This window comes from Triticum aestivum, chromosome 1D (genome assembly GCF_018294505.1).
Source record: "Triticum aestivum cultivar Chinese Spring chromosome 1D, IWGSC CS RefSeq v2.1, whole genome shotgun sequence".
In the NCBI taxonomy this organism is placed as follows: domain Eukaryota; kingdom Viridiplantae; phylum Streptophyta; class Magnoliopsida; order Poales; family Poaceae; genus Triticum; species Triticum aestivum.
In genome coordinates this window covers 454,014,795-454,025,479 of record NC_057796.1, presented here as the reverse complement: position 1 = coordinate 454,025,479, position 10,685 = coordinate 454,014,795, and the positions used below count along the sequence as shown (strand labels likewise).

The following is a 10,685-nucleotide window of genomic DNA, read 5'->3' as shown; positions in this document are numbered from 1 at the left end:
GCTTCTACCCCTGAAACTCTCTGCAACACCTTCCAATATGTACGATTTCTTCTTGTGATGTCTGCCACTCGGTAGTTTACATGATTCTCCCTACCACACCCTGTCTGTCCAGTTCCTTCATCTGCATCAGTCGCTTGTATTTGGACTTCTTAATCAAAGCTTAAGGAATAGATATGAAGTAATCCAAGATTAAGAAAATGGAGAGGCCACATCTAGCAACTCAGGTTTTGGTAATTCTTGGTTGACTGAGATTTACAGAACTGGCAGCTGAAAATTGGCAAAGGTGATGTCTGTTTCTGCGTTCTAAAGCAATTCATGGGCAAGCAAAAGATGACCAAATTAATGCTTCCTAGTGTGTTCTTGACACTGAAGCGAACACAATTACTTGTATGCTCTGTTTTACATCCATCGGTTTCCCCGGACGGCTTGGTGGATGTCCTGCAGCTTCAGCTTGTTGGCGACTATAATCACGCTGCGGCGAAGATTCGGCAGGAGACGGCGCTGGCAGAAACCACCGCTGCGCCTTCACACCATCTCCATCACGCAGCTGCACATGTATTGGACTCTGAAGATTGAGAAAAATAAGTAATCCAAGATTAACAAAACAGACGGGTGGGTTTGGCAATGCAGAACATTTTGTACCGCAGCCAAGTCTGACGCTGCTATTTCAACCACAAGACAAGATGATAGCTTCAGCTCCATGTGCGCCGAAGGCATGTAAGGTTTCTTCAGTGGGCAGAGCGAGGAAATAAAACAAAGAAGCATCGCTCTAGAGCCTCATCCTGTTCAGTACAAGAAATGGACGGCAATTTGTATTTCATTTTTCTAGAGAACTCACATTTGCTATTTTTCAGAGTAACACGCTCATGTATAACACCAAGCTGCTGCTGACATGCTAAGTTAATCATGGAGGATTGAACAAGACTAGGTTCACTAAGTCCGCAAGACTGAACAAGAATGGAGAACCAGGGATCTGCAAACCTGACTTGCATTGCTAAGAAATGAAAGCACAAACATGGCAGATTAGCTTAAGCCCCTAGTAAAAATTAAATTCACCAATACAGAGATGCATCACTCTTTCTGAATCACTGTTTGCACCACAGAATTCAGCTCTTACTACCAACAAGGCGACAGCAAGCATTCAGCGATTCCCATGAAATTCAGCAAAAGCACTACTACTTGAAACAATAACATTCAGATAGATTAGCAACTTCAGTTCTCACAACCAACTAGCCAACGAAGCGTTGGCGCACAGACGACCACTCCTACCACTACTTGCAGATACATAAGCAGAGTCAGCGACCACTAACAGGAGACAACAGCAGCCAACTACATCTGTCGCATCAACTGTCTAGGAGGAGGTGAACTTGGTGACGGCCTTGGTGCCCTCGGAGACGGCGTGCTTGGCGAGCTCGCCGGGGAGGACGAGGCGGACGGAGGTCTGGATCTCCCGGGAGGTGATGGTGGGCTTCTTGTTGTACCTCGCGAGCTTGGCCGACTCGCCGGCGAGCTTCTCGAAGATGTCGTTGATGAAGGAGTTCATGATGGACATGGCCTTGGAGGAGATGCCGATGTCGGGGTGCACCTGCTTCAGCACCTTGAAGATGTAGATCTTGTACGTCTCCACGCCCTTCTTGGCCTTGCTGCCCTTCTTCCTGCCCCGGGTCTTGGCCTCGCCGCCGGCCTCCTTGGACGCCGTCTTGCCCGCCGGCAGCCGCTTCTCGGCCTTGGGCTTCTTGCCCGCGGGGGTCTTCTCCGCCGCCTTCTCGACCTTGTTCTCGGCCGCCGGCTTCTTGTCTGCCTTGGGGGCCATGGCTGCCGCTGGAGCTTCGGAGGTGGGGAGTGAGGGAGAGGTGGGAGTGAGGAGGTGGGGAATTGCAGATGTGAAATGAGGCTGGGGGCGGCGAGATTATATGGTGGGGAGGAGGTGCGCGCTGATTGGTGGAGAGGCCGGTGCCACGGATCGATACGGTGAAGTGATACCGACCGTTCGATGCTGCTCGGGATGGACGGGCCAGATGCGCTTCGGCGCGGATCGATGACGTGGGCGAAATGGTGGGCAACTGGAAATTTTATCCGTGGCTGGCGGGAATTCTGTAGTTCTCCGGATACTGCCCTTGGGCCCTACAGTAGCTGCCAGTGATACAAACTTGATCACTATCAGATCGTAGGCCAGCAGCCATGTGTGCTTGGCTTTGCTCTCTTCTCCCCCTAGGTGTGAGTCTAATTCTAACAGGTTGGAACCCTTTGCATGGGTGTCCTGGGGGTTTATATAGGCCTACCCCCCAGGGGTACAATGGTAATCTGGCCGGGTGTAGGACCCGACTGTCAGTCTCTCTGGTCGCCGGCTTCTCCGCCGGCTGCTGGGGCCCGCCGCCTGGTGGGTCCCGCCGACTGGTCTGGTACGGAGCCGACAGGCTGCTCCCGCCGCTTGCGGGTCTTGCCGGCTGCTGATTACTGTAGCTGTGATGCTAATAACGCATGCTTGGTCAGGGGAGCGTGGCTACAGTCCCACCGCCTGGTGGGAGATCACTGTAGCCACTCCGTGTCTCATCTGGTTAATGGTGCATGGACCCCAAGGAAGGAACGGGCCGACTGCTAGGAGCCGGCCTCCCTCGTGTCCGACTGGTCAGGCCTCCGCCGTCTTCCGGGCTCTCGCTGCCTGGTAGGGCCCGCGGTCTCCAGGCCGTACCGATAGGCGGTCGTGGGAGCAGGGCTCCGCGTGTCAGGGGTGACGTCAGGGGCGGAGTGGCAACAGTGCCACGCCGGGAGGAGATCTCCGCCTGTACGGAGCACTGTGGCCATGCCCGGCCCTAGATACGGGGAGATGGGCTACACTGTAGCCTTGCCCCGTCTTGTCTTCTTAATGGGGGCGCAGACTTTGCGGGCACCTTGGGCCGACTGCTAGGAGCCGGCCTCTCTGGAGGCCGCCTGCTAGGAGTCGGCCCGTCTTGGAGCCGCCTTCCTGAGCATGGCCAACTTCTAGCAGTCGGCCGTTCAGCCAGCCGGCCACCAGAAGGCGGCGCTTCATCTTGGACGTCTTGAGGGGCGCAGCCGGCCCCGATGTCTTGAAAGGTTCTAGGACTCGGGTTAGGCTACCTGTGGCCCATTACTCCGACAGTAGTCCCCGAAGCTGGTGAGGTGCCGCGGCTGAGAAGCCGAGGAGCCTGAACAGTTTCCTCCTCCAGATGCTCTGGAAGCAAGCTTCATCCGACTCCTAGCAAGCCGGCTGGCAGGAGTCGGCCACGTCTAGTCGGGTTTGTCTGAAACTTCGAACGCAACGGCGGGAACTAGGTGGCGTGTTAGCTAAGCTTCTAGGCCCGCCGCCCGTCGTGGGCGTGCCACGTGGTGTCAGCCAGTCGGGCCAGCCTGCCAGCCAACGCGCGCAATGGGACGCGTCTGCAGGCTGGGCCTGCCATCACCAGGCCTCGGCACGCGAGCGGATCCGCTGTGGCCGAGGCGGGCGGTTGGGTTTCCCCGCGGAGTTACCGTGCAGTAACTCGCGTGGTAAAGGTGGGATCGTGGGGTCGTGGGCACAGTTAATCCCACGCCCGCCCCCTCGGTTTCATAGCCCGCAGGCTATAAGTAGGGGGAGGAGAGGGAGCGGCAGAGCACGCGCGTCCCTCCACCCCGTTCTTGCCTCCTTCTTCTTCCTCTTGCCGCAGTGCCCCCGAGTCACGCCGGAGCGCTGCCGCCGTTTGTTTCCGTCGTGCTCGTCCGTCCCGAGCCCTCTTGGCCCCGCCCCATTCTCAGCCTCCCTGCCACACCATTTTCTCCATCAAGCTCTCCATGGCGCGCGAGCGAGGAGGAGACTGGGACGGGTCGAATGTCAATGAAGACCATATCACCTTCCTCCGCGAGACGCGACGTCTCCCTGGTGTGGGCTACGTGAAGGCATGCGTGCCGCCGGAGGAAGAGATCTCGCCGGCGCCGGGGGAGGGCGAGCGGGTCGTCTTCCGCTCGCACTTCATCCGCGACTTCGGCCTGCCGGTGAGCGGCTTTCTCCGCTCGTTTCTCGAATTCTATCACCTCCAGCCTCATCACATCATGCCCAACACCGTGATGCTCCTAGCCGCCTTCGTCACGATGTGCGAAGGGTATCTCGGCATCCTCCCCACCATCGAGCTGTGGGGAGCATTCTTCTACACCAAGCTAGGCACCTCCGTCCGGGAGGTGGCTGCCCAGTGCGGTGCCTTCATCGCGGTTCGCCGGCCGTCGCCGAAGAACGCCTTCCCCACCATCAAGCTGCCACAGTCGGTCAAGATGTGGTAGCAATCTTACTTCTACGTGGAGAATGTGGACCCGGCCGTCGACTTCATCAACCTACCGACTTATGAAGCCGGCCCGCCGGCCGAGCCGCGGGCCAGGTGGGGCTATAAGCTGAAGCCGGTATCAGCAGACGGTGCCGCCGCCATCCAACGACTCCGGGAGCTGACCAACACCGAAGGCCTCAAGGCGTCCGACTTGTTGGTTGCCTTCGTCGCGCGCCAGGTTCTCCCGCTCCAAGGCCGGCCTCACCTGATCAGCCGGATGAGCGGGCATCGCGACCCGTGCCGACTGAGCACCAAGGAGATGCCGGCTACCGAGGTCGCAAACTTGGTGAATGAGATCTCTGGCCTCAAGCTGGAGGGGTCTTGGCGCTTCGGCAAGCGGCCATACTCCCGCGCCGACCCGCCGCCTGCGGTAAGTTTTCCAATTCTTTCTTAATGATACTTGTCTTAGTCTTGATCTTGGTCTTGATCAGCCGGCCTCTCACCACTTGAAACAGATCTACATGTCGGAAGTGACGGCTGCCATCATAGGGGCAGGTGGTGACTACGAACCGGACCGGGCGGTGAGCGACGTGGACGACCCCGACTTGGGGGCGGCCGCCTTGGAGGACACCGCGACAGGCGGCGTCTACGAAGCAGGCGGCTCCGAAGAGGGCGGCATCGAGACCTGGCCTAATGATGAGGAGGAGGAAGAGAAGTCGCGCCCTGCGCGGGGCGCCGGCAGGTCGGACGCGGGCCCCTCCGTTGAGCCGACTGCTCGAGGCGGCACACGCAAGCGTAAACAAGGTGCCGTCTTGTTCGGCGGCGCGCCGAAGAAGGCCAAGAATCCGACTGCCGCGACTAGACGGAAGGAGGCCGCCGCGAAGGCGAGCAAGTTCCAGAAGCTCCCAAAGGCGCCTCCCTTGGTGTCGGCGTAAGTATCTTTCCTTGTGCTTTATTTTCCTTGTCGACTCTTTCTGAACTTCCTTTGCTTTATTTTCTTGACTTAGGGCTCCGCTCTCTCTCGAGAAGTTGGCCACCGCCTCCATCGTTGGGTCGGCGGAGACCTCCACCACCACCCAGCGAATCGATCCGGTCGCCGACCTCCGGGAGGTGCGGGAGCGAAATGCACGGGAGGTGCGCGAGGAGCAGGAAGCCTCCCGCCTGGAGAAGGCGGAGGCGGACAAGGCGGAAGCCGCCGCCTTGAAGAAGCTGGCGGAGGTCGAGGCCGCTACCGCGGCGAAGGAACAGGCCGAAGAGACCGCGCGCCGCCAGTCGGCGTTATTCGTCATGCCCCTGAACTCCGCGCCGCCACCACCAGAGTTCGTGGCGTCGGCTGGGGGAGCCGGCGATAAGGACCCGATCATGGAGAGGGACGGCGGCGATGTCGTCATGCCGGACGCGGCCGTGCCTCCGCCACCGCCATCCGGAGATGCGCGAGACCAGCAGCCGGCGGACGCACCGGTGCCGCCAGCCAGAGACGAGTTGGTGACTGGCCCGACTCCCGAGGTCCGCACACCATCGCGCCGCCAATTTGCAAAGGCGGCCTCGGCGCCACGCCCACTGGAGACCGGTGCCGCGAGCTCCTCGATCCCGGACGCCGAGGCGACCAGCGCCGCGCCCACTCAGTGGGTGCGGGGAGGCGGGACGGGCCCTTTGAATAAGGCGATCCTGGACGTCCAGGCCAAGCTCCACGCCGAAGCCGACGCTCTCAAGCACTCCAACTAGGTGTTCCTGGAGTCGCGAGCAGCCGTCCGGGTATGCTTCTTGGTTCTTCATTTTTGATTCTTGTATTTCTTATACTTCTTTGTGGGGGCGCGCCAGCGCACCCACTGGGTGTAGTCCCCGAGTTTCGGGCCGGCTGCTAAGCAGGCGACTCGGAACTTTAACTGGCAAGCTCCGAGTACTAACATTGTCTGATATCTTCACTGCAGGATTATCATAATCTTCACGCAGCCGCCTTCAACTCCAAGGTCCAGGAGCTGACTCAACGGACTGCCGACCTGTCGGAAAGCCGGAGTAAGTCTTTATTTTCTTTCTCCGCGGGGGCGCGCTGGCGCACCCGCGGGCTGTAGTCCCCGAGATTCAGGCCGACTGCTGAGCAGTCGGGCCGGATCTCCCCGGCGACTGTTCTTCTTCTTGGTAACTAATGATAACTTCTTTCTCTGCAGGGGCGCGCTGGCGCACCCGCGGGCTATGGTCCCCAAGATTCGGGCCGACTGCTGAGCAGTCGGGCCGGATCTCCCAGGCGACTATATCTCTCCTTGTTGATTGCTGATGTCTTTTTCTTCTTCTACTTTTGCAGAGGCCAACGCCGCCCTGCAGCAGCAGCTGGGCGAGGCCAACACCGCGCTGCATCAGACGGCTTAAGGAGGCGTTGCAGGGCGACGCCGGCTGGTATTGCTTGCCGGGTTGAGCCGATTCGTGCCAAGGCATCTGCTTGCTCATTATCATTTCTTGGCACATGGAGGAACTAGCATCCTTCAAAGTATCCACTGAGTTGCTGAACGAGGAAGCGGTAGCTGGCCATATTTGCATCCTTGGCGTCCCAATCGCCTGACGACTGTTGGACCACCAAGTCAGAATCTCCATAGCACAGGATCCGGCGAATGCCGAGTTCCTTGGCAAGCCGGAGCCCGTGAATGAGTGCTTCGTATTCAGCAACATTGTTAGAGGCGGCAAAATGGACTTGCAACACATATCTGAGCTTGTCGCCTTTGGGAGAGGTGAGGACGATGCCGGCTCCCAAACCAGTGCGCATCTTGGAACCATCAAAGTGCATTCACCAATGGGTGGAGTCTGGCGCTGGCGGCAGGTACTGGGTCTTGGCCCAGTCGACAAGGAAGTCGGCCAGTTCTTGTGACTTGATGGTGGTGCGAGGCTGGTAGTAGATGGTGTAGGGGGCCAAATCTATGGCCCATTTGGCCACTCGGCCTGAGGCATCTCGGCTTCCAATGATCTCGGCGAGTGGAGCAGTGCAAACCACAGTGATTGGGTGCTCTTGAAAATACGGCTTCAGCTTCTTAGCGGCAAAATGCACACTGTAGCACATCTTCTGGTAGTGGGGGTAATTCTGCTTGGAGGCGGACAATACTTCACTTAGGTAATACACCGGCCTCTGGACTGGTAGTGCTTTGCCTTCGTCCTTGCGTTCCACCACTATGACTGTGCTGACCACCCGGCTGGTGGCGGCGATGTAGAGGAGCATGGGCTCTTTAGGAGTCGGAGCCGCCAGGACGGGCTGAGTGGTCAACATCTTCTTGAGCTGTAGAAAAGCTTCATCCGCCTTATCGTTCCACTCGAAAAAATTGGTCTTCTTCATGAGCTGGTACAGGGGAAGAGCCTTCTCGCCCAGCCGACTGATGAAACGGCTGATGGATGCCAAGCAGCCGGTGAATTTTGCACGTCCAGCAGTCGGGTGGGCACCTCCATCCTCTCGATGGCCTTGATTTTCACAGGGTTGCATTCTATGCCGCGCTCTGAGACCAGGAAGCCAAGAAGCTGGCCGGCTGGTACTCCAAAGACGCATTTCTCCGGGTTGAGCTTGATCTGGAATCGGCGCAAGTTTTCAAAGGTCTCCTTGAGGTCTTCCAGCAGTGTTCCATGCTTCTCCGTCTTCACCACAACATCGTCCACATAGACGTGGGCGTTTCTGCCAAGTTGCTTGAGGAGACACTTCTGCATGCAACGCTGAAACGTGGCGCCGGCATTCCTCAAGCCGAACGTCATGGTCAGGTAACAGAAGGCTCCGAATGGTGTGATGAAGGCGGTCTTCAGCCTGTCGGCCGGGTTTAGCTTGATCAGATGATACCCTGAGTATGCACCCAAAAAACTCAACAGCTCGCATCCGGCTGTGGAGTCAATCACTTGGTCGATTCTCGGTAAAGCAAATGGGTCTTTGGGGCATGCTTTGTTGAGGCTGTATAATCAATACACATGCGCCACTACTTGTTCTTCTTCAGTACAAGGACTGGGTTGGCTAGCCATTCTGGAAAGAACACCTCCATGATGAAGCCGGCTGCTAGAAGCCGGGCTATCTCTTCTCCAACAACTCTTCTCTTCTCTTCTAACAGGCGGCGCAAGGGCTGCCTGACTGGCTTGGCATTAGACCGAACATGTAGCTTGTGCTCGGTGAAATCCGTCGGAACACCCGGCATGTCTTTGGGAGACCATGCAAAGATGTCCCGATTCTCACGGAGGAAGTCGACGAGCTCGCTTTCCTATTTGCTATCAAGGTTTGCACCTATGACAGCGTGCCTTTCCGGCTGCTCTGGGTCCAAGGGTATCTTCTTCGTTTCTTTTGCCGGCTTGAACGAGCCCTCAGCTTCTGACTCCTTGGGGTTAGGTGACATTTCCGGCTACTTGCCTGCCATTGCCACAACCTGGTCCAGGAGCCGTTTCTCGGCCGCGATCACGAGGGACTCGGCTAGCCGGCTGTTGTCTGCTGCACAGGCGGACGACTTCTTGTAGTCCCCTGCTATGGTCAGGATTCCCTTGGAACTCGGCATCTTCATCTTGAGGTAAGGATAGTGGGGGACCGCCATGAACTTGGACAGAGCAGGCCGGCCAAGTAGCGCATGGTAAGGGCTCTCAAGGTCCACCATCTCAAACCAGACTGGCTCTCAGCAAAAGTGTTCTTTGTCTCCGAAGAGGACGTTGATCTGTGTCTTGCCGATTGGTGAGCAGGAAAGGCCAGGAACTATGCCATGGAACACAGTCCGGCTGGGCTGGAGATGTCTCTGCTTGATTCCCAGTTTCTCCATAGTATCCTTGTACAGGATGTTGATGCTACTGCCGCCATCTATCAGAACTCGGGAGAAGCGAGCAGCCTGCCTCTCTGTGGCAAAGGTGGCATCCAACACCAGAGCATAAGAACCGGGATTGGGCATCACCTCCGGGTGGTCGGCTCTGCTCCAGCTGATGGGCTTCTCAGACCAATGCATGAACTCGGGGGTCTCTGATGCCACTACATTTACTTCTTGTTGTTGCTGTCGTCTGCTGTGCCTGTCGTCGGCCACGCTGGTGAACACGACATAAGCCCCATGCTCTTCAGGGTATTCATCTTGTATCGCACCGACTGGCCGGACCGCCGGCTGCTGAGGAGGAGGAGGCGGCGGGCCGGCAGGCGGAGGAGGCTGGAGTCCGTCACCCTTGGCGATCCTGGTGAGCCAGTGGCATTTCCGAGTGGTGTGGTTGGACGGCTTTGCACCGCTGTGGAACTTGCAGGGTGCATCGAGAGTCTGCTCGTACGAGAAGGCGGGCAACCAGTTGGGCTTGCCGCCCTTCTGGCGTTTGGGAGGAGGCTGCCCTTCCGACTGCTGATCTTCGACTGTTTCCACTTGCCGGCTTATGGAAGCCGGCTGCATGGCCTTGTGCTTGTTGTCGTTCGGTTGCTGTCGCCGACTGGTGTCACCAGCCGGGGTCCGAGGAGCTTGAGGGGATACCTTGCCCGACACATTAACTTGGATCTCCGCCTTCATGGAGGAGTCGGCCGTGGCGTACTTGTCTGCTATGATCAGTGATAACCCACAAGTATAGGGGATCAATGGGATCAATTGTAGCCTCTTTCGATAAGTAAGAGTGTCGAACCCAACGAGGAGCTAAAGGTAGAACAAATATTCCCTCAAGTTCTATCGACCACCGATACAACTCTACGCACGCTTGACGTTCGCTTTACCTAGAACAAGTATGAAACTAGAAGTACTTTGTAGGTGTTTTTGGATAGGTTTGTGATACGTCTCCAACGTATCTATAATTTATGAAGTATTCATGCTATTATATTATCTGTTTTGGATGTTTATGGGCTTTATTAAACACTTTTATATTATTTTTGGGACTAACCTATTAACCCGGAGCCCAGTGCCAGTTCCTGTTTTTTCCCTTGTTTCAGTGTTTCGCAGAAAAGGAATATCAAACGGAGTCCAAACGGAATGAAACCTTCGGGAGAAGTTATTTTTTGAAAGAAAGCAATCCAGGAGACTTGGAGTGCACGTCAGGGGATCAACGAGGAGAGCACGAGGCAGGGGGGGGCGCCCACCCCCTGGGCGCGCCCTCCACCCTCGTGGGCCCCTCGTGGCTCCCCTGACCGACTTCTTTTGCCTATATATATCAATATACCCTAAAACCATCGGGGAACAGAATAGATCGGGAGTTCCGCCGCCACAAGCCTCTGTAGCCACCAAAAACCAATCGGGACCCTGTTCCGGCACCCTGCCGGAGGGGGGGATCCCTCACCGGTGGCCATCTTCATCATCCCGGCGCTCTCCATGATGAGGAGGGAGTAGTTCACCCTCGGGGCTGAGGGTATGTACCAGTAGCTATTGTTTTTGATATCTCTCTCTCGTGTTCTTGAGGTGATACGATCTTGATGTATCGCGAGCTTTGCTATTATAGTTGGATCTTATGATGTTTCTCCCCCTCTACTCTCTTGTAATG

At 57.0% G+C, this 10,685-nt stretch overlaps 1 protein-coding gene across 1 annotated transcript; it reads right to left on the bottom strand.

Moving 5' to 3' along the window:
• Positions 1-1,179: 1,179 nt before the first annotated feature.
• On the bottom strand, positions 1,180-1,892 carry LOC123182870 (histone H2B.2-like). Its single transcript, XM_044595544.1, has one exon. The coding sequence runs from the start codon at positions 1,811-1,813 to the stop codon at positions 1,352-1,354; it is 462 nt and encodes a 153-aa protein (XP_044451479.1). The 5' UTR covers positions 1,814-1,892; the 3' UTR covers positions 1,180-1,351.
• Positions 1,893-10,685: the final 8,793 nt, after the last annotated feature.